A 25,475-nucleotide genomic window follows, 5' to 3' on the forward strand; every position below is an offset into this window, starting at 1 on the left:
ATATTATACCAAATGAAGCAGTGACAGTGAAAAATGAAATTTTTAAGTTTTCTTACGTATATTACAAAGAAAAACTGCTTTGTGAAAGCTATTGATCAACCAGAGATATGCATATCTTCAATAAAAACCACTGTACAGACAGAAAGTCATTTAATCTATTCTTAACATCCAGAACATTTCACTCATTTCTAGCAACTTGTTTTCTAAGTTTGAAATATAACCCACACAGAGCAGTATTGTGTAGGATTAGGGGTGTATAATCTAGTTAAGCTGAACTGTACTTACTTCTTTTCTTCTTTGATATACATGGGGAATTCATCAACTGCAGGCACTTCTATGTCTACTTCTTTCTTAACATCTGCACAAGTCTATAAACAAAATAACTTAAGAATAGCAGAGTAAGGCTGGTACAAGATTTAAATATGAAAATAAACAAGGAAGAGTTGACAGAATGAATTTCATAGCTGCAAAATTAAAATATTAATAATTGAAGACCTTGGGAGGGAAATAGTGATAACTCTCAAATTTTAAAATTTTCAGGTTTTTGTAGTAAAGAGTTCATTCCAACATAAAGTTTTGATTTTTATCAAGAATTACTATTATTATTTAATCTCCAAAGTGCTGTGAACCCTATTTTACCATAAGGTATGTTAGGGTTGTAGTTTATACAAAATATACAATTTCTCTGATAAAATTCAAAATACATAAACAGCAAAATAGACATGAACAGAAATGGAAAAATAAAAGTATGATATATACAATCCTTAATACTAAGAGTACCGTACTAATATTTAAAAATACCAGACATACAATATATATACAGTATATACAATACATATGTTAAGCAGCTAATAAAGCAGACAGTATCAAATTATATATGTTTAAATACATAGTCAATAAATTCTGAAAACTGAGAAGTGCAGCATTTTTTATGAAATATGAAATTTAGTGGTTTTTCAAAATAGCAACTGCAAGTTAACATATGCATCTTAAGTTCAAAACGTGCTCTCACAAAAGCAGGACAGTTGAACAGAATGTGTTCTACAGTTTGAATGTCTTCAGTGTAGAAGCACAGTGAGCCATTTTGTGTTGGAATTTTGAATCGCTCGAAGTAAGCATTGAATTTACCATGACCTGATAGCACTTGAGTTGAATGAAAGTTGCACACTATATATTTACATCCCAGCCTACTATATACATTTGGAAAGAACAGGTCTTTGGTTACCAAGCCATTTATACTTGTTAACCACAGTTCATTCCAGCGAGAGAGCATTTCATCCTTTACGGTTCTTTTGACAAAAGAAAATGGGCATTTAGTATAACTCTCCGACAAGTTAGAATTACAAGCTTCTTTGGCCAATTGGTCAGCTCTTTCGTTCCTTTTTATGGCGGAATGACCTCGCACCCAACTGAAACATATATGTTTATTGTACTTTGATATATTCTCTCTTACATGTAGTGCCAAATTGTGTAAGTTATATTTATCTCTTATGGAATTCAGCGCCGCTTGCAAGTCACTGAGTATAGTCGCACACGTATTTTTGTTTATGCACCACTCGACTGCTTTCACTATTGCAAGCAGCTCGGCTTGAAACACACAACAGTATTCCTTTAGTTTTATTTTATCAAGAAGCTAGTTTTATCAAGAAGCTAGTTGATTTAATGAGAGATGGCAGCCCAATTCAGCTTCATTTTTATAATAAGCCACATGTCTCTGCAATAAACAATGACAATCCACATTTCCAAGATGTGGATCATGTTTCTAACAAAGTGCTTTCTGTCAAACAAAATGTCATTTATGGTACAGAAAACAAAGAAGTTGGGGAGTTTATGGACAGAGATGACAGTTTGAAGGATCCGGATTATGTTGAAACCTGGGAATATTATGGAAGTTCATCTGAAAGTAGTGAACAAGTAAGTTTTTGAGATGGCTAGCAGCTTTGTTTAACATGTGGTTTTGAATGTTGGTTATAACTATTTATATGCTGTGATATAAAATAACTTTTGCAAAAGTATTAGCATTAGGATTCATTGTTATTAACAAATCATGCTAAAACCTATACTTAACTAGTGCCTTTATACTGAAATGTTATAAACATAATCGCTCTTTATACGTCCTTTATGCGACTATGTGAGTTATAACTTTTTCACTTGTTCATGTACCGGTGCTATGTAGGTTATAAATAGTTTACCTGTTATTTTCTTTAAAATAATTGGGTACGGTAACTGCATTATGTGACATTTAAAAAAAGTATGGAAATCTCTTTAACATGCCGGGGTGTGTAGCTTAGAGCAGAACACAAAAATTTGATTTCCACCCATTCAATACATTACAAGCAATTATAAAATTAGGATCTCATCCTTATTTTATTGCTTAGTTATTAAAGCATAGGATATGTTTCGTTCAAATTCGGAACATCTTCAGCTATAAACATTCTTACAAGCTTAAACCAGTGACATTATTCTAGAACTTACACTTATTGTTTACTGTTAACAAACTTAATCATATTAAACTATAGTCGCACACGTATTTTTGTTTATGCACCACTCGACTGCTTTCACTATTGCAAGCAGCTCGGCTGGAAACATGGAACAGTATTCCTTTAGTTTTATTTTATCAAGAAGCTAGTTTTATCAAGAAATATAAAGCTTTATATATTACATCATATTATTAAAAACAATATAACTATTTGTTGCAAATGAAACTTTAAAACCTTGTTCTAATATTTGAAATACAATGTCACTAGTTATCTCTGTATAAATACATTTACAATCTGTTAAAATTGCTGAATGTCTTAAAATTATTTGTTGGAATACACATTAAAAACATTCTGTTATTACTGGCGTGAGCTTTTCACATGTTGTACCATGTGGATATGAAATCTTAGTACACTCTCAAAACAGCTGAGTTTAAATGTGACTAATATTCTTTTTGTCCGTAAAATGACAAACTGATGCACACTGTTGATTATAGGTTATAAATTTGTCGTACTTTAAATATTTAATGTCCTATTTTTCAAATTCACAAATTGCTTGTAGACTTTACCAATGTAGGGCAATTCTACAGACGTAAGCAAGGACTCGGTCAAATGGTGACAATCAAGTTTTCATGAAAAGCACGTGGTAACTTCATCAAATTTTACGTAAGTACATCGGTTGACATCTCTGTAACAGGAAAATATTTTTGTAAAAATATGTTAGATAGTTTAAAAGTTGAAGAAACTAACATTGAAGGATCAGCACTTACCCTTTCTAATTCTGCCTGCATTTTTGTTAGTGCACTCAGCTGTTTGATGACTGCTTGTGCTCCTCATGTTGTATGTGTGTCTCTATATCTGCGGAGCATTGGGAGGGGAGGTAATAGAGGGTGGCGTTCTATCGAATGGTGTGGTTCCCTGAGGGGAATGTTCAGAAATTGTTTGGAGGAGAGTTTGTATATTTGTAGATGGACTATTATTATTATTCGGGATAAAATTGTTTGTCAGTTTTGTGCTATTGAGTTTGAATGTTTGTATTAACTTCTTCCATTAATGGGTTTTTTTATTTCTATTTCGTTCTTCAGGTTTTTATCTCTATTGAAGTATTTGTCTAGGTATGTATGTTCTTTAGTTCATTCATTCATTTTCCTCTATCGACCTTTCTGATTATTTTAAAATCTGTGTCTATTGTACTAAAATGGTGTCCTTTTTCTTGCATATGATTACTCATGGCAGAAAATTTGTTACGTTTAATCAGCGTTTACATGTTCTAAATATCTAGTTATAAAACTTCCGCCAGTTTGGCCAACGTAAGAAAAACCACAATCTGAGCAAATCAGCTTATAGATTCCTGAACTTTGATATTTGTTGTTGACTGAATTTACATTATTATGGTTGAAAAATATATTTCTATTTGTATTTTGTGTTCTAAATGCAATATTAATTTGCCATTTTTTGATCAGATTCGTAATTTGAAATACTGCTGGTTTGGTGAATGTAAATGTTGCGAATTTTGGTTTTTCAGTTTTGATCGGAATAAGGTTTGTGGCTAGTTTCAATTTCACTCTACCGGGCGAGTTGGCCGTGCGTGTAGAGGCGCGCGGCTGTGAGCTTGCATCCGGGAGATAGTAGGTTCGAATCCCACTATCAGCAGCCCTGAAAATGGTTTTCCGTGGTTTTCCATTTTCACACCAGGCAAATGCTGGGGCTGTACCTTAATTAAGGCCACAGCTGCTTCCTTCCAACTCCTAGGCCTTTCCTATCCCATCGTTGCCATAAGACCTATCTGTGTCGGTGCGACATAAAGCCCCTAGCAAAAAAAAATTTCACTCTATTAACAATTTTGTTAACCACTTCTATTTTATAACTGTTGACTGAAGCTAAGTCTTTTATAAATTTAATTTCTTTCTTTAAACTATTATCAGAGTGGCATTTTGAAGGCTCTGTATATCAGACTAAAAATGGCTTGTTTCTGTGATTTTGGGTGTAGAGAATCTTTTCTTCATAGCTATTAGAACGTAAGATGGCTTTCTATAAATCTGAAAATTATTTTCTGTTTGTGTTACTGTAATATCTAGAAAGTTAACAAATGATTAGTTTCTTCCTCCCTAGTGGATTTTACTCTTTGGTGTAGGTTATTTAAGAAGTTTAATACCGTATATTATCACTGTCATTAAGTTTGCTATCTATTATAACAAAGGTATCGTCTACGTATCACAACCTCAAACATAGTCCTTACGTTGGCCAAACTTGCAGAAGTTTTATAACTAGATATTTAGAACATGTAAACGCTGATAAACATAAATTTTCTGCCATGACTAATCATATGCAAGAAAAAGGACACCATTTTACTACAATAAAAAAGATTTTAAAATAATCAGAAAGGTCGATAAAGGAAAATGAATGAATGAATGATCTAGAGAACATGCATACCTAGACAAATACTTCAATAGAGATAAAAACCTGAACAATGAAATAGAAATAAAAAACTCATTAATAGAACAAATTCTGAAGTTAACACAAATATTCAAACTCAATAGCACAAAATTGACAAACAATTTTATCCCGATTAATAATAATAATAGTCAATCTACAAATATACAAACTCTCCTCCACACAACTTCTGAACATTCCCCTCTACAAAACATGACATTCGATAGAACGCCACCCTCTATTACCTCCCCTCCCAATACTCCGCAGATATAGAGACACACATACAACATGAGGAGCACAAGCAGTCATCAAACAGCTGAGTGCACCAACAAAAATGCAGGCAGAATTAGAAAGGGTAAGTGTTGATCCTTCAATGTTAGTTTCTTCAACTTTTAAACTATCTAACATATTTTTACAAAAATATTTTTCTGTTACAGAGATGTCAACAAACATACTTACATAAAATTTGACATAGTTACCACTTGCTTATCATCAAAACTTGATTGTCACCATTTGACCGAGTCCTTGCTTACGTCTGTAGAATTGCCCTACATTGGTAAAGTCTACAAGCAATTTGTGAATTTGAAAAATAGGACGTTGAATATTTAAAGTACGACAAATTTATAACCTATAATCAACAGTGTGCATCAGTTTGTCATTTTACGGACAAAAAGAATATTAGTCACATCTAAACTCAGCTGTTTTGAGAGTGTACTAAGATTTCATTTCCACATGGTACAACATGTGAAAAGCTCACGCCAATAATAACAGAATGTTTTTAATGTGTATTCCAACAAATAATTTTAAGACATTCAGCAATTTTAACAGATTGTAAATGTATTTATACAGAGACTAACTAGTGACATTGTATTTCAAATATTAGAACAAGGTTTTAAAGTTTCAATTGCAACAAATAGTTATATTGTTTTTAATAAGATGACATAATATATAAAGCTTTATATTTAAGAGATTGTTATAGTTTATTATGGTTAAGTTTGTTAACAATAAACAATAAGTGTAAGTTCTACAATAATGTTACCGGTTTAACCTTGTAAGAATGTTTATAGCTGAAGATGTTCAGAATTTGAATGAAAAATGTCCTATGTTTTAATAACTAAATAATAAAATAAGGATGAGATCCTAATTTTATAATTGCTTTTGATGTATTGAATATGTGGAAATCAAAGTTTTATTGTTCTCCTTTAACAGACTTTCAATACGGAAAAATGAGCATAGTCTCTTGCAGTGTGTACCTTAGGCAGCAGAGCGCTAGCTTTCTGACCTTAGGTTAGTGGGTTCCATCTAGGCTCAGTGTGGTGGTATATGAAGGCGATCAGATACATCAGCTTTGTGTCAGTAGATTTACCGGCACATTAAAGAACTCCTGCAGGACAAAATTTCAGCATCTCGGTGTATCCAAAAACCGTAAAAGTAGTTAGTGATACGTAAAAGCAACAACATTATAATAAATTATTTTTCTTTAACTTAGTTCATTTTATTGAACATAAGTCTACATTCAGAATTTTTCTTCCTTTCTTAGGGCGGTAAGGAAAGTGCTTCAATGGGTACTACCAGTATACTCTGAATTTGATGGTAGTTCGAAGTGCAGTAGTACAAACTGTACAGAAACGTTCATTAATGAGGAGGATGATCAGAGTTAGATACGTCCAGTTGAGAGTGAGAAAGACTACTTAACTGACAATAATTAAAGCATTTTATTATTGTAATTGTGTTCTTAACTTGTTTCTATCTATACGTATTTTTGTATATTTCCTAGAGATGTTTTCCTGTATTGTCAATTGTTCACTACTTTATCCACATTGCATGTAAATAATTATAACCCTCAAATATATAGGCATATTTAGTGTTTAATATACTCTATATCCCTATAACACTGCTTTTTATGCATTTCTTCTCCATAATGTTATAAAGAAGGACTGCATGTACCACTGTCATGAGTAATATGTTTCTAATATCAAAAATGTTAGCAGTGTGAAAATTAATTTCATTATATCTCAGAACTTACAAAATGAGGCTTATCACTGTTTCCCCCCAAAGTCTTCAATTTATCTTGCAAAGTGAACCTAGAATGAGCACAAAACAAGAGTTCAAAACCAACTCAAGCAAGCTGACAGCAATGACAGGCTGTTTTGAGTCATAGACCTAGAGGCACACTCTATTCTCTGCAATAAGAAGTAATAGGATATGGCCTTTAATCACAAAAGACAGGAGAGCAATGAAAAGCACACAATGATTTTCCTCTGCTTACCTTAATGTCATAACAGCTGCTGATAGTTATTCCCATAATGCATAATGCATTTTTCTGTTTAACACATTGAAGACTGAGCAGATGAGATCTTACACTGTAGACTGAGCATTTTAGTGAATTTTCACATTTTTATACAAAAATAACCTTACTTTCAGTCAGAAACCTATTTTGGATTCAGCAATGTTTGAGCTATGCACGCATAACTTGATTTTCAAAATTGGAGCAAAACCACTCATTTTTATAAATAGATTAAAAAAACTTTTTTCTACTTTAAATCTTTATTAAATTTTTGCAATGTATATTAAAAACATGAAAAGTCACACACACACACACACACACACACACACACACACACACACACACACACACACACACACACACACACACACACACACACACACACACACACACACACACACACACACACACACACACACACACACACACACACACCCCCCCCACCCCCACCCACCCACCATGATACACTTATGAAACACAACATCCATACTAATCATTGAAAAATTAGAAAACTGTGGAAACTGGCTCTAGTACGAAATAATTCAAAACACTTAAGGAAACAAAAGCAGACATTTCATTTCTCAAAATAGTGGTTTCAAGCACAGACTTTCAATCATCTGTGTGGCCTCTGAGATTTCTCAGTTGCGCCGCACCAACAATCGATTCACAGGAGAAGTCACATTCAAATCTGTGTTCAACTGTTCACCACCCTACACTAGTTGAGCAATGTAGTCAGAAAGATGAGCCTACTTTACTCTTGTTTCATTAAACAAGATAAAAGAGTTGACTACCATTATCATGAATACATGGAAAAACATTTTTTTTCCACCACTTTAGTTGATGTTGATCAAACGGATAGTAGCTCAACATTCAATCTCTACGGTCTATATGCTACTTTTGTTCTGATTGTACACTAGTCAGTGATAGCATCAGGCTTCATTTTTTTAATAACACCATTTTTAGTCTCCATGGTAACATTAATGGCGATCATTCAGTACTCTGTTGAAAGTATGTAGACGTCTCTGATATCTTTGAACTTCAGAAAAAATTAATGTTCATTCTGTCGAAAGGAGAATTCATTCTTTTTTTAGTTTCTAGTGTACTAAATCAGCTGGGAGTCCTCTACGATTTTTTATTATGGTTTCAACTGCAGCAGTCTTCAGATTCCACAACTCGTCTAGTAGAGCAAGACTTGTATGACAGTTCCATCAACTGTGATATACTTATGAAACACATTACTATGTGAGCCTGCGTAAATTTAAGTTTGGCATGTATCCAGTCTTAGCGTCACAGAGTAGAGAGAATTTCATGCCGTGTTTGTGTGGTTTGTATTTCATGCCAACTTCGAAATTTATTCTCCCTCTAAATAGACATATTCCCTCATCAACTGTAAGATTCTCAGATGGAAGGAAAGCTAATTTACTTTACTTTGATTGACAAATCTGTCAAGAAATGGCCTAATCTTGTGCAGAGGGTCATCGGTTTCAGTCCGAGGTACAAAGGTATTATTGTCAACAATACGCAGCATCCTGAGGGTTGATAAGAAAAGAGCTTGCAACATCAATTTAGAAGCAGATCTTGTCTGCAATACGGGATGATTTGTCCAATAACCTTTCAATTTCGGCTCCTTCACAACACACATGTTCAAAACTATGGCAAAGAATTTGTAGAGTTCATGCAATTTTACACGAGTCCATTTATTCCACATAGAATTCACTTTCAATTTGTCTTCTGCATGTAACTTGTCAACTGAATGCCTGGCATAATGATTCGTTTCTGTCTTGCTTGTTCTGAAGAAATCATCACTGAAGAAATACCTGAAGGGGTTCATTGCTGTTGAAGATTCATCAGTTGGAATGTGTACACTGCATTTTATCAGACACAGAAAGTTGCGGCTGCCCGTCATCATAAGATAACCACTGTCTATATCTTCGGGACTGGCTTGTAACTACATATGCTTGCACATGGGAGTTGGCACTTATTTTACACACCCATTTTCAAGGCCAACTGAAGTCTCCTCATCTAAAATGGGGGGAGAAAAATGAATATCTAAGCATCCATATGAAAATGAAGATCCATAGCCTGTTTCCAGTCATTCGACCGGGTCAGGAATGGAATGAATGAAGCCCCCATCTACCAGCAAGGATAGGAATTGTGTCAGCTGCTGAAGCCTGTTGCACTCCTCTGGGGCAATGATTAATGAATGATGAATGAAATGAAAATTATATTGGAGAGTGTTGCTGGAATGAAATATGACAGGGAAAACCCGAGTACCGGAGGAAAACCTGTCCCACCTCCGCTTTGTCCAGCACAAATCTCACATGGAGTGACCGAAATTTGAACAACGGAACCCAGCAGTGAGAGGCCGGCGTGCTGCCGCCTGAGCCATGGAGGCTCTCTATCTAAGCATCCATATACCAGAGAAAATTTAAATAAACAACATGGGTACAAGTGTGGATATAGCTAAAATTGGCAGGGGAAAAGCAAGGAATTATAAATTTACCAAACATTATCTTTAATTACTCCACCCGAACAATTGTCATCAATGTTTGAACTTGGATTATTCAATAAAATCTCCAGTTCTTGCCAGTTTAGACTTCCTGAGTCCATGATTACATTGAGCAAGTGTGCATTTACATTCACTCACTCATCTGCCACACAAGACCATGCAGCTACTGTATATGAAGCTGCATCGGTAGTACCTACTTAGTATCATAATAGAAATAGGTTTCAATGATGTGCTGCTACCGGGTATTTTTTAATGAATTACAAGCACTGCGGAATGTGTTCCAGCACTCTGCTAGTGTTTGTAGTATGTTGAAAACACTAAAAACATTAAAACTCAACACTCGTCCTCCACGGAATATTACAATCAACGTGCAATTAATGTTGCTGGTCTTCAAAGTGTTAAGATTGATCCTGTTGCATGCTGCTTTTCAAACAAATTTGACTATATAAAACTTTCTGGAATTCATTTGCAACACTTGTACTTTTGCCTATCAAGGTATTTATGTTTTACAAGATACATTTCAACAACAAACAGTTTGCTCAATGATGATGCATATCTGTCATTATAATCACAATCACTGAGCATTTCAAATAAGTTATATGTCTTGCCAACACAAGTGAAAAGCCCTATTAAGGACCGATACTTACAGGACAGAGGATGGGACAAAGAAGCACTTGCCTGTCACTGCATAAGAAATAGAAACAAACAAAGCATCACATCAAGTCATAATTGTAGAGAGAGTTGGGAACATGGAAGAAACACAGAATAGGATGAACATAATGAGAAAGAGAAGAGGCAGCAACAGAATAGGAGGAATTTTAAAGGGCAAGGACAATCTCCACATCTCATGTCTTTTCTTTTGATTGTTCCCTCTTACTGTCATTTTGTCTTTTTCTCTATTCATTATTCCTATCTTTCTAAATATGACTTGTCACTGGTTTGTTGCTTTAGCACTTAAGATTTTTTTGCTAGTTGCTTTACGTCGCACCGACACAGACAGGTCTTATGGCGATGATGGGACAGGAAAGGCCTAGGAATGAGAGGAAAGCAGCCATGGCCTTAAGGTACAGCCCAAGCATTTACCTGGTGTGAAAAATAGGAAACCACGGAAAACCATCTTCAGGGCTGCCTACAGTGGGGGTCAAACCCACTCTCTCCCGGATGCGAGCTCACAGCTGCGCACTCCAAACCGCAAGGCACTTAGATTCTGATCATCAAGTAGACATATAATGGTCCTCATCATGACCAAGTTGTGCCGTATCAGAGTTCAGTCTACAAACGATCAGTTGTTTGAATCTGAGAACCAGAAATTATCATCAATATTGACTTATGAAATTCAGGACATTTTCGTTCATATTGTGAGGCACTCTGTTCAGGTAATTTAAAACTATCTAATAAAATACCTCAGATATGAATAGAACAGCCGTACAATATTTTATCACTTACATTCAACAGACACTGACTGGATTCTACCCGATGATATCTCTTAGGTTTATGAAAAAGACCAACTACACACCTTTGTTTTGCTTTCCTAGAGTGAATCATATCTGTTCTAATGGTGGAGAAAGGTTTGAATGTAGTGAAATATCACTAAGCATTTGAAAACAGAAGAATGTTAGTCAAATTCATCATTCTAAATATTACAAATGAATGTTAAAAAAGCCTGACCTATGTTTATATTTTAGAAGAAATATCTAGTAAAATGTACGGAAACAATAGCAGCTTATGTAGCAAATGCTGCAAAAAGAAATCATGATTACAAATACGGGAGAAAAACTGCAGTTTATATTTGCAATCTAGCTGTTGCCTTCAAAGCTGTAAGGGCTCAATTTCTTTCAGATGATCCTCTTAAAGATGGGTCACATCTTTGGGATAGGAATGGTAAAGACCCACCTTATTATAATAGAGAAATAAAGAGACTAAGAAGGAGGTGCAGACTGGAAAGAAATAGAGTTAGAAATGGCTGTGGAAGTAAGGAGAAATTGAAGGAACTTACTAGAAAATTGAATCTAGCAAAGAAGGCAGCTAAGGATAACATGATGGCAAGCATAATTGGCAGTCATACAAATTTTAGTGAAAAATGGAAGGGTATGTATAGGTATTTTAAGGCAGAAACAGGTTCCAAGAAGGACATTCCAGGAATAATTAATGAACAAGGGGAGTGTGTACGTGAGGATCTTCAAAAGGCAGAAGTATTCAGTCAGCAGTATGTAAAGATTGTTGGTTACAAGGATAATGTCGAGATAGAGGAAGAGACTAAGGCCAAAGAAGTAATAAAATTTACGTATGATAACAATGACATTTACAATAAGATACAAAAGTTGAAAACTAGAAAAGCGGCTGGAATTGATCAGATTTCTGGGGATATACTAAAGACAATGGGTTGGGATATAGTACCATATCTGAAGTACTTATTTGATTATTGTTTGGCTGAAGGAGCTATACCAGATGAATGGAGAGTTGCTATAGTAGCCCCTGTGTATAAAGGAAAGGGTGATAGACATAAAGCTGAAAATTACAGGCCAGTAAGTTTGACATGCATTGTATGTAAGCTTTGGGAAGGCATTCTTTCTGATTATATTAGACATGTTTGTGAAATTAATAACTGGTTCGATAGAAGGCAATTAGGTTTTAGGAAAGGTTATTCCACTGAAGCTCAACTTGTAGGATTCCAGCAAGATATAGCAGATATCTTGGATACTGGAGGTCAAATGGACTGTATCGCAATTGACATGTCTAAAGCATTTGATAGGGTGGATCATGGGAGACTACTGGCAAAAATGAGTGCAATTGGACTAGACAAAAGAGTGACTGAATGGGTTGCTATATTTCTAGAAAATAGATCTCAGAGAGTTAGAGTAGGTGAAACTTTGTCTGACCCTGTAATAGTTGAGAGGGGAGTTCCTCAGGGCAGTGTTATCGGACCTTTATGTTTTCTTATATATATAAATGATATGAGTAAAGGAGTGGAATCGGAGGTAAGGCTTTTTGCGGATGATGTTATTTTCTATAGAGTGATAAATAAGTTACAAGATTGTGAGCAACTGCAACGTGACCTCGAAAATATTGTGAGATGGACAGCAGGCAATGGTATGTTGATAAACGAGGCTAAAAGTCAGGTTGTGAGTTTTACAAGTAGGAAAAGTCCTCTCAGTTTTAATTACTGCGTTGATGGGGTGAAAGTTCCTTTTGGGGATCATTGTAAGTATCTAGGTGTTAATATAAGGAAAGATCTTCACTGGGGTAATCACATAAATGGGATTGTAAATAAAAGGTACAGATCTCTGCACATGGTTATGAGGGTGTTTAGGGGTTGTAGTAAGGATGTAAAGGAGAGTGCATATAAGTCTCTGGTAAGACCCCAACTAGAGTATGGTTCCAGTGTATGGGACCCTCACCAGGATTACCTGATTCAAGAACTGGAAAAAATCCAAAGAAAAGCAGCTCGATTTGTTCTGGGTGATTTCCGACAAAAGAGTAGCGTTACAAAAATGTTGCAATGTTTGGGTTGGGAAGAATTGAGAGAAAGAAGAAGAGCTGCTCGACTAAGTGGTATGTTCCGAGCTGTCAGCGGAGAGATGGCGTGGAATGACATTAGTAGACGAATAGGTTTGAATGGCGTCTATAAAAGTAGGAAAGATCACAATATGAAGATAAAGTTGGAATTCAAGATGACAAACTGGGGCAAATATTCATTTATAGGAAGGGGAGTTAGGGATTGGAATAACTTACCAAGGGAGATGTTCAATAAATTTCCAATTTCTTTGAAATCATTTCGGAAAAGGCTAGGAAAGCAACAGATAGGGAATCTGCCACCTGGGCGACTGCCCTAAATGCAGATCAGTATTGATTGATTGATTTTTATTGCACACAGTAGTAAATTGTTTTGTATATTAATGTTTATACAGGGAAGGTAACCCAGCCTGTTCGCAATAACAAAGCTACTACAAACGATTTACAGTAACTTCATAATACTCATGCTTAGGACTAGCAAATCTTCTGATCCACTATTAACAGCAATAAAACCAGCAACCGCCCACTTCGCTTCAGAACAATACCAGCTGCAACACAGTACCTATCACAAGTCCATCATGCAGAAAATATAAACATTGGGTAAGAATACTGCCTATATCATAAAAATGACTATTTATGCAAGGTTCTTCAACTAATATATTTTAAAATGAGGGGTCACTCACTGACACCTGTTCAGTGGTTTCCTCACAATTTCCAGTATAAGGCAATGGTTTACTAGATGGTAGCAAGAAGTTCCTATAATCTGTCTGATTAACACAAATATGTTTAAGTTTGATGGTACTGGCTCCAGTAAATCCGACTAGGTTTCTTCTCTCAAATGTGTATTCCAGATACAAATAAAAAATCTTCCTTCAGCAAAGTTTATATATATTAGGCAGGCTCTTCAGACACATTTGGCAATCTAGTCACCATTGAATGAGCATGGAAATTCATAACACTGCATTAGTTTGAATTCTCCATTAACATTTTAAGAATTTTTTTTTACCAGAGTAGGATCCGTAAAACATTTTGGCTTCAAGTCCTTCAGGAGAAGAAAAGATTCCCATTTGATTGTTTAGAGAATTTTTTGTACTGATAAGCAACTACATTGGATATAAAACCTTCTAAATATCACTGTAATATAAGAAAAATGCACAGAAATAATGGTAAATATTCACCTCATCTTAAACAAACCAATTATTAAAAATTCAGAACTTCATACTTGGTGACTGTGATTTTTTAAATGTAACACCTGCAGGCAGCTACGCATGAAATGCTTGTCTTACATCTCACCTGTTGTCACAGCCTGAGGGCTGGTTGGATCCTCAATGGACCTACATCACCTGCCACAGAGAGCCTAGGTAGCATCAGGAGGCATGGCAAGAACGTAACGAGAAGTAAAATAGTTTTCCATTGTTTTCCTCTCCTAACCAGACAGTGCTGTTACACATACTAAGTCCCCTGAAATGTATACACCAGCCAACCTTATCAGTGACATCTTCACATCATTAAGGTGGCTATACTGAAAATGGTGTTTATAGCACTACCCATAGCTCAGTCACTTTCATATTGTAAGAGCTAAGAATGAGACTAAGATACAGACTTGTTCTGGCCCATAGAAGAAGACATTGTATCTCAACAAAAATTGACACACATTTACAAAGGCATGGACATGATTCCTAAACCATATGAACAGTTCTATGCATCGAATCATATCAAATAGTTCCTTCTGGTTGTCTGAACCGAGGTACTATAAACACTATGCCAGCTGGTGAGGAATATTATTACCTTCTTCTCACTACAGTGTTTGTTTACGTTAAGATTTACATCCCTTGATATATTTGGATCATTTCAGCCATCCACCTGTCTTCAGCGAGCTCATAGATGTTGCTTACTAACTGATGAAATTCTATCAGCAACAAAAAGTTTCACTGCAAAAACAAGTTATAAAATAAGAGTGCAGATTGGCAGCATGTGTTAATGATCTACAGGTATGAAGCCAGCTCTGCATTTGGGAGATGTGTGGGTTTGGGCCCCACTATCAGCTGTCCTAAGAATAATTTTCTGTGGTGTCCTGATTTCACTTCTAGGAAAATGCCGGGAGACCACAGACGATTCCTTCCACCTCCTGACCCATCATTCATTTCATGTTCATTAACTCCTCAACTGAGGCTGACATAGAGCATAAAGCAAGCAACATCGTCACAGCCACACTAAGATGGCTTGAGTAAAAGAATCAAAAGAGAAACCATGTACTATTACCAGAATGTGATGTAGCACTCTGTATTACACTGCAAAAATTACCTGAGGCAGTGTTCAAGTGTGACTGAAAATAACTTTGGTTATAACTGGAAATTTAAAAACATTTTCTATCACTGTATCAAATTATGAGATTAATCTGTACACATGAACATATGCCATTTTACATCAATTTCCATTTTTAATAATTACTTCCTTTTATTGTATTTTTTCCACATATTTTTTTAATGTCAAAAGCCTATGATGCCAATAAGTGAATCTGATAATGAAAAATGATTACAAACCTCATTCTGGAAGTGCCCCTCCTCCCAGCCTGGGGACTGTGAGGGCAAGAGGTGCCCTGCTACAGTACCCACTTCTTCATACTGTTTGGCAGCGTCGGTAGATGCTGGCACCTGGCTGTCTTCACTGTCCTCTAGGGTACACCCAGATGTCTGCATTGTGTAGCTGGCAGTATCAGGCCATGAGGCCTGGGTAGCAGTCTCAGAACTCCATGGTGCATCCGTCTCCACCTCTGCACTGCCATCCACACCGGTCATTGCATTTGGTGGCTCCATCACAGCTGGAGGGCATGAGTCTGTACCCACCTGCTTGTGCCGCTGCCTCCTGGCTGTCTGCGTACTAACATTGGACATTGCCTTCTCCTCTCGCAGCGTCTGGGTAGCTGCATCCTGTCTGTCATTGTCCTTTGGTCTGGTTCCCTTACCAGGCAGTCGGACGACCTGGAAGTCACGAGACAGGTTCATCTCATAGCATCTGAACCAGCTTTGGTTCTCCGGGCGTATGATGAATGCCCAGGGAAGGACTGCTTCCGTGAGTTCTACTGGGTCCTGAGCGCCATGCTCTGTGAAGTTGCTGAGGTAGTTAAAGATAGTGCATGTCTCCTCAACTCTATCCTTGCCTTCTCGGTAATACACCATCAGAGCTGGTAGGGCTGGATCAGCGTGCTCGGTCTTAGCGGCAACACTCTGGGTGATGGTCTCCATGTATGCTCTCAGCTGATCTGGGCTGGTCACATAGCTGGCAGCAGATGTCCTGCTTTCTGCAATATTTCCTGTTGGTACCTGAAATAAAAGCCTATAAGAGGAATAGCACTGACAAATACTGCTTAGACAATTGCCTTAGTTCAATTAAAAGTGCACAGGTCCAGACAAATACATGTTCCTAGTCTACCGAGAAGTACAAGACCTGGCAAGGAGGAGGACTAAGCGGAGGCACAAGATTCCATCTGCTATCACATTCAACTTCCCCCTCGCTACGATCTGATAAGAGCTCATGGTCTTTTATAGGATTGTGTGAGATAGAGTGGAGAAAATGGGAAGGTTTTGATTTCTCTTTGAAAACAGAGCTCGACACACCACTACAAATGCTTTTAAATTCTATCTCATCGTCTAAGCCTGCTACAAGTTCTGTCACTGTGCAAATTTCTCAAGATATGAATAAGCAGGACAAGGAGGATGCAGAAGGTCTCAACGTCCCTTTACCATCAAAATGGATTGAGTTTTTACCTACAGAGGCCAAGTCATGAACACATACTAAATCAAAAGAAATTCTGCCATACCCTACAACATCAACTGTCTGCATGGGGTCTCAATATTCTCTACAAGCATTTGTTACAATGCATAGACATGACAAACTGGAATGATCCCAACTTACTTGTAGAATGTCAGCAACTGGTAAAAGACTCTCGAGAGAAAGGTTACACAGGGTAGGAGACAGAGATTCTGGAAATGCATAAAGACTTATTTCTCTCTACAGTACACATGGCACTCTAAGCAACTTCCTACATTCCCACCACACAATTTCTGATATTAACTTGCACTTATAGACTTGAACTCTATGGACTTCTAGTAGACTATAGTAGTTTTACATTAATCTAGGATTGTTAACTGGTGTTCAGACCACCTTAAAATGCTACTATGGTACATCTATCTACTCTTTCACAGAAAAAAGTGAGCAGAGTCTAATGAGCATGAACTAATGAGCAGTCAGCTAATGAGTAATGAGGTAATCAGCAAATGAATAATGACCAATAAATAATTGATGAATAATATCGTAGTCTGTACCAAAAAACAATGATTAGAAATGGCATTTTTATAACTTTAATTAAGTAGTAATTTTCGATAGAACCACTACCAACATAGATATGTGAGAATGAAATTTTAGACTTTCGTTAACCCTCAAAGCGGTAGCTAATGATAGATCGGCAGGTGTGCACCTATCTCAACCGCCACTGACGATAGATCATCAGGTCTACTTTACCAGTAAACACAGGTAGAAGTTAGGAATATTTAAGTTAGGTGGCAGCATTCATCAGGCATGTTTTCTCCTTGGAATGTGGAATGTTTCAGTGTTCAATACATCCATTTATGTGTGATATCTTTGAAACAAATGAAGATCGCAATTCGTATAGCTTTGAAATACGTGTTGAGTTTGTTGTGACTTGATTTCATTATTTACTGTGTGTTACGCCCACATGATGGCTATATTTTCAGATTTAAATGATGAAGATATTTTAATAGAATTAAATGCATCTGTAAATTCAAGGCCTACGGCAGCATAATGGATAAATGTTGTGCCACCTGAGGTAGGTTATGAACACCAACTGGTTAGAGATCTATCAAGTAACATACTTGTTATTGAATAATTCCTAAAGTATTAACACTATTCACTTAAAATTTGCATGACTATCATCAGAATTAATTTCTCTACAAAATGTATATTTTAGAAAGTTTCAGAAAAATTGATTAGTCATTTATATTTGATGTCTGAGTTAAAAATATTTTTGATTTTTTTGAGGGGGCATTCAAAGCGGTGGAAAATTAAAAAGATATCGAAACCACTTTTCAAACAGTCCAGTTCATGCTGAATGTTTCGGTGTATTATATGTGCATATTCTGTGAATAATACATCTGTCAGAGTGACATACATCAGGCACTGCAAATGTGTGGAGCACAACCACCGGTTAGAGCTATTCAACTACCTGGGTTAAACTACCATTTCAGCTAGCGAAAATAAAATTAATCACAAACTAATTCCTAATCCTTACACTGTGAATTTCGTTACATTCTGTTCAGTTATTTTCTCACAACTCGGCAAACATATAAAGATGAAAACGATTAGAAATCGTATTTTCTACATTTGGTATGTATAATTTTCAATAGAACTGCTGGCCATCTTTCTATCTTTGCTGAATATTTCCTACAATTTCATGAATGCCAAGTGTTTAGATAGTGCAGAAACTTACAGAATTTCTTCCTTAATGTTGGAGTTAGACCATACTATCCAGGAATGAAAATTTCATTACCTCATGGTTTAATTTAAACATCACTATTTATTTTAATATTATATTAAAATTCTAAAATCTTGTGGAAAAGCTTACTACATTTCTGAAACATGTTTCGGAGTGTTCCTCAGAATGATTCATTCTGATCTGACTCCTCTCTGTTAAATTTTGCATGGACATTTCCTAGCAGGATACGTGCACTTTCCCAAATCCTGTATTTTTGAATTATTGACTGCAATATTCATGCTAGTGTCTGACATCTCAATAGTTATGAGTACATCCCAACTGCAAAGACTTTGTACGTGATGCATTTAGCAAATGTATGTATTTTAGTCTAGTTTTAAAGCTGTATTTCTTGTCAGCTACAATTTCTTTTTGGTATTACGTGGTCTGAAGAAATGAAGCGTGGCAAGGTAATGTGATTTTTTCAACCTAAATATTCTAAATGCCATTGCCAATGTCAAGCTGCATGATATAAGTAGACATATTTGCACCCTGCAGTTGACAAACATGTTGCTATATTGTGCTGGATGTATGTCCCAATGCCAGTATCAGGCAAATTGGTCTATGTGCCCAACAGTTGGTATGATGTAACCTGCCTCTTTTGTTTGCAATTTTGTACTGTGGCTGTATGTTTAGTTTTATGAAGAATGGAGTCTCCAGCTTTTAATACTTGTGAAATGGCCAAAAAAGAAGCATGAAAGGAAAAGTGATGGCTGCCAATGCGGAAAAGAGAATACAACTGATGTGATGAAACTATCATAATATCCACCATCTAATTATGTTCATGTTATGAACATCACTTTAAAATTATATTTTTATTTAACTGTCTCGTTTATTCATCAGTCTTCATTTTGTTCTTATTTCTCTTAGTCACAACATCATCATTTTCATTTCCCCTTGTCCAGCTCCTGCCAGGTCAGTGTGTTGATGGCACTTCTACACTGTTGCCTCTCCTTCCACCACTCCTCTTCAGTAATTGTATTCCAGTCCAGTCTTCTTTGTCTTATACTGTCTTGCCCTCTTTTCTTTTCTATCATAGCCTCCAACACTTGCTTTGGTATCCTATCCTCCTCCCTCGTAACATGTCCAAACCATCTCAATTTATTCTTCTCCATCCTATCACTCAGTTTTTCCTACAATACTCCTCAGGAACTTCATCTCAATGGCCTGAATTTTATTCTAATTTTTGCTGTCAAAGTCCAGGTCTCGGATGCATACGTTAATAAAGGGGTATTGTACATCCTGTATGTTATATCTTTACATTTCATAGGAACTTCTCTGTTCCATACCAGGTTCCTTACATTCTGATAGGACGTATTTCCCACTTGTACCCTTCTGCTGATCTCAATATCCAACCTTACATCTTGCATGATTTCACTTCCCAAAAATTTGAAATATTCAACCTCCTCAACGTTTTATCCCCTGATACTACAAATTTTTTCCTTCGCTTTCTCCTCTTGTCATCACCACTATTTTGCTCTTCTCTATGCTGATTTTCACACCATATTTCTCAATATTGTCATTTAAAGCCTCTAGATGGATTTGCATTTCTGTATTATTGACTTCCCAGATCACTATGTCACCAACAAATAACAATATTTTCACACCCCTCCATACCTTGCCTTTGTTTCTTTTAACATTTCTTTTTTGCTAGTTGCTTTACGTTGCACCGACACAGATAGGTATTATGGCAACGATGGGACAGGAAAGGGCTAGGAGTGTGAAGGAAGCGGCCATGGCCTTAATTAAGGTACAGCCCCAGCATTTGCCTGGTGTGAAAATGGGAAACCACAGAAAACCATTTTCAGGGCTGCCGACAGTGGGGTTTGAACCTACTATCATCCGAATACTGGATACTGGCCGCACTTAAGTGACTGCAGCTATCACGCTCGGTCTTTTAGAATTTCATCCATAACCATTATAAACATAAGTGGAGATAATATACTTCCCTGTTTAATCCAGTTTGGTTTCTAAACCAATCTCTTCTCCCCACTGGAGTCTGGTTATGACTAGAAAAAATTTTATACATTGCTTTCACTAGTTTCCTTGATTGCCTTTCACATCCTTTTCTTTCCAGGGTTTCCCATACTTATGGAAAATTCTAAATTCCCATGGAGGGAATTAGACATTTTTCACCAATAGAGGATGTCAAAAACATATCAGATGCAAGTCTTTTCAGGCGTCTGCTCTATTAACCAGCGTTTTGTCTTAGGTCTGACACTAGACTCGTCAGAGTGGGATGTGTCAGACCCTACCCACTGATGCTGGGTGTATGCAGGTGAGTTTATCAGAAGCCTATATATAAGAGGCACAGTCTGATAACTGCATAAGGGAGATAAATCTCCACAATGGATTTATTGCCCGCCTAGCAATTCCGAATGGAAAATTCTAAATTCCCATGGAGGGAAGTAGATATTTTTCACCAACAGAGCTTTACATCTGATATGTTTTTGACATGGTTATGAAGGTGTTTAGGGGTTATAGTAAGGATGTAAAGGAGAGGGCATATAAGTCCTCTGAGTTTTAATTACTGCGTTGATGGGATAAAAGTTCCTTATGGGGATCATTGTAGGTATTTGGGTGTTACTATATGGAAAGATCTTTATTGGGGGTAATCACATAAATGGGATTGTAAATAAAGGATACAGATTTCTGCACATGGTTTGACAACAGACGAGCCCAGCCTGGCACACGGGGGCGAAACGCTGGCAACCAGGAATGAGTTGGCTGGAAAATTTGTAATGCCCAATAACGGACCATTTATATTGGTATTACACACTCCAGTTGCGTGAGAAAATTTCTGCATCCATTATATCATTTCTCAGCCATGATTCAACTCCTATTACAATATCTGGTATATATATATATATATTAAATTACTTAATTCTATTCCTTTCTTTACAATACTTCTACAGTTCAACACTAACATTTTTATATCATCCCTACTTGACTTACAGATCGCTGTACCCTCATCACCGCTACCTAGATAACACCGTTTCCCTGAGTGTACCTCCCTATAACCCTTCTAAACAAATTTCCTAACTTATACGTACCACTGTGATTTAAGTGAAGGCCATCTGAGCACAGATCCCTATCTCCGACCCACCCATTAGGATCTAGAAATTTCACTCCCAGTTTCCCACATACCCACTCCATAGTCTCATTTAAATCCCCAAACACCCTCCAGTCAGTATCCCTCCTACACAGATTTCCACTAATAACAATCTCCGCTTTCTTAAACTTCACCCATGCTGCTTTTACCAGATCCCACACATCCCCAAATAAATTGGTACTTATATTAGCTTGCCTTATGTTGTTGGTACCTTCCCCTCCTTCTCTTCTACTTTTCTCAGCATCTGCCTCAACCTAATTCTTAAATAACACTCTACCCTGGTACCCTTTCCTCCACACACTTTCCCCACGTGTCTAACGATGGAATCCCCCATGACCAGGGCCTCAACACTACCCACCCCCTTTGATTCCCCCTTCCCTCCTGGTCAGCTCTATCTTTCCTGATAGCTGCAGAAGCTACTTCCTGCTCCCTTTTCTCCCTCCCATGACCCTGTTCCACCTGTCTTTTCCTATCCTCTACTCCACATTTTCCTTTCCTACCTTTTCCCTTCCTCCTACTTCCACACTTCTCAGCAACAGTTCCCTGTTCCTCATCCTCCCTCTGTTGCTCTACCTGGAGTGGCTCGTACCGATTTCTCCCAGACACCTGTCCTGAGTTCTGATCCTGAATAGAGCCCTTAGCCCACAATCTCCTTCCCCTTACAACATTAGACCATCTGTCTTCTACACTTCCCCCCTTTACTTCCCCTCCCTCTTATACACCTACTGTAATCTGTACATTGTTTGAGGGAGTCCTATCTTCCTTTCTGTCTTCTCTGAGAATCCTAATTATCCCCCTCAAACTCTCCAACTGCTCCCTCATACCTCTCAATGCTCAATAACTTGTTTAGTGCCAAAAAAAAAAAAAAAATGAACGAAAAGAAATATTGTCTAGGTTAGTACTCAAAGATCACACGACAGTTAGGTAATTAATGTACTATAAAACAAAACAAACCCTATGGCACTACAGCCCTTGAAGGGCCTTGGGCTACCAAGCGACCGTTGCTCAGCCCGAAGGCCTGCAGATTACGAGGTGTCGTGTGGTCAGCATGACGAATCCTCTCGGCTGTTATTCTTGGCTTTCTAGACCGGGGCCGCTATCTCACTGTCAGATAGCTCCTCAATTCTAATCATGTAGGCTGAGTGGACCTCTAACTAGCCCTCGGGTCCAGGTAAAAATCCCTGACCTGGCCAGGAATCGAATCTGGGGCCTCCGGGTAAGAGGCAGGCAGGCTAGCCCTACACCATGGGGCTGGAAATTAATATACTACCACACTATAATACTACTTAGTCTTATTGTATCTTTATCCGAACAATATCCTAACAGATAAAAACTACTGTTAATTACTGAATACCGAAAGGAATAACAAAAATTACACATTTCTATACTGCAGTTAAGCCTCTCCTAATTACAACAACAGAATTTTAGTAAGAGAGTTTCTACAGATACCTCTACTATAGTACACAAAAATTTTACAATAAGAAAGTAAGCACACCTATTTCTAATAAGATATTACTCGTATACTACTGTACAATACACTACAATAATTTTAAACTATGTTCAGACGTATCCTAATTACAATACTGGTACCGTATGTCACTACTAAGCACAAACAAAAATTGAAATTTCAAGTTTGAAATTTGCACGAACTACTGTATATAAAGATTACAAACAAAACTAAATGCTTAGGCAAATTATTATTAGTACTATGCTCTAATAGATACACACACAAAGATACACATGAATATAGCAGGTAAGATACTGTACTATCTAAATATACCTATCTGCACGACAATTATAAACTGAAATGTGGTTATATGAATTTCATCGCTGATGGATTACTATTATTTTCCCTACTATGTGGGATGGAGACTATAAGTGTCCTTAAATGCCGAAAAATAAGAGGTTGTCTACAATAATTTATGACAAAACTATGCTGAGGGCTTGAACTTCAATATTAATATGATAGGCCCTACAGGAATTTAATTATTAAGTTTTAATCGATGAACGAACAAAGGTGCAAAGTACAGTACAAAATATGCCGGGAACTTAGGCTACAAACTATCAGAATACAGTAATCAGCTGATTTTGTATTTGTTTACACAACTACCCTGTGCCTGCAGCCCGTGCTCTTTGATCTTGTCGGAATGTATGGTATCAACAATCGTCAACAATCCAAAAACTAAGTACCGTAATTATCCAGTGAAATTACCATGTTGTTGGGTAATTATGTTAACTTTACTTTATTATTACATTACTGTAAATGACCATTGCCACTGGGATATTTCACATTTGCAATATATTTGTTAATAATAATAATAATAATAATAATAATAATAATAATAATAATAATAATAATAATAATAATAATAATAATTTTCTTCCTTACACTTCACTTCCTAATCTAGTATTTCCTACATCACCGGACTTTGTTCGACCGCACTCCATTACTTTTGTTTTGGACTTATTAATTTCCATCTTGTATTTCTTCTCCAAGACTCCGTCCATACCATTCAGCAATTTCTCCACCATAACATCTGGAAATCATCAACGAGTAATGCTGATGGACCACGTACTTACTATTTTCTCAAATACTGGTAACAATACAACATTCCAATATGTCACTTCTTAGTTCAATCCCATGTGTTTACTGAATGACATATCTCACATAAAACTGATGGGATAGGCGATCCAAACTCATTCAATATAAACACAGAATTGTGGATAAACTCTCACTCTACTTTCGTAATATCTCCACCTCCCGGGGTACACGAACATGGGCCACACACCTTAACATAACTATTCAGCTCAAGGAAAAAATCCTAAGGTTCTAAATAATAGTCAAGGCAAACATGAATATGATAGGTAAAATTTTACGTCGTACAAGGGTGGAACTTGAAAGAATGCAGGTGTGTGAAATTAAGGAGTCTGCATCCCGAGGTACTGCAAGGGAAAATAAAAATGAAGAAAGAGATTATTGCTGGACTGTACCAAAACTGAAGAAAAGGGACTCAAAAGTGTCCCAAAAGAAAAAGATATCTATTCAAGAAGCAAACACAAGAAATTAAGGTTAAATTAGGAATAATCTGTTTCACTTCAGTTAGTATCAAATATAATCTATGGCCATTTGACAGTCACTCAACACATAAAATCGCCTATCTCAGAATCCCACATCCCAATGAACAAGTCATTATTCAAATATCAAGTAAAACGAAGAATACATAACCAGCGGTAGTCCCAACAAATGACCTAAATTATCTCGCTGACAGAGTTTCAAACATAGACCCACACTCTTACCATAACATGCACATCCGAACAAACAGCTTCTATAATGAAAAATAAAATATATTCACAAAGCAGCCTTGGACACCAGATAAGCATCACGGGCCAAGAAATACCTTCAAAAATAATATCTCTGCCAGTATGTGACCATACAATGAAGCAAATGGTACGATATATACACACACACACTAGTGTCCAAAATTTAAGCATAAGTTACGAGTAAGCAGGGCAACAGGAATTAGACTGCAAATCGCACAACATATGCACCTACCAACCTTAAGCTTTTGCTCTGTATAGGAAAGGAGTGTTCCCTA

At 36.7% G+C, this 25,475-nt stretch overlaps 1 protein-coding gene across 1 annotated transcript in view; it reads right to left on the minus strand.

Moving 5' to 3' along the window:
- Positions 1-25,475, minus strand: part of LOC136875054 (zinc finger protein 436) — a 109,753-nt gene that overhangs the window by 32,185 nt on the left and 52,093 nt on the right. Inside the window, exons 3-4 of the mRNA XM_068227692.1 lie at positions 15,763-16,542; positions 286-368 (exon numbers count right to left, since the gene is read on the minus strand). Of these exons, the coding sequence (XP_068083793.1) occupies positions 286-368; positions 15,763-16,542 (863 nt within the window). The remainder of the gene's footprint in view (positions 1-285; positions 369-15,762; positions 16,543-25,475) is intronic.

This window comes from Anabrus simplex, chromosome 5 (genome assembly GCF_040414725.1).
Source record: "Anabrus simplex isolate iqAnaSimp1 chromosome 5, ASM4041472v1, whole genome shotgun sequence".
NCBI lineage: Eukaryota > Metazoa > Arthropoda > Insecta > Orthoptera > Tettigoniidae > Anabrus > Anabrus simplex.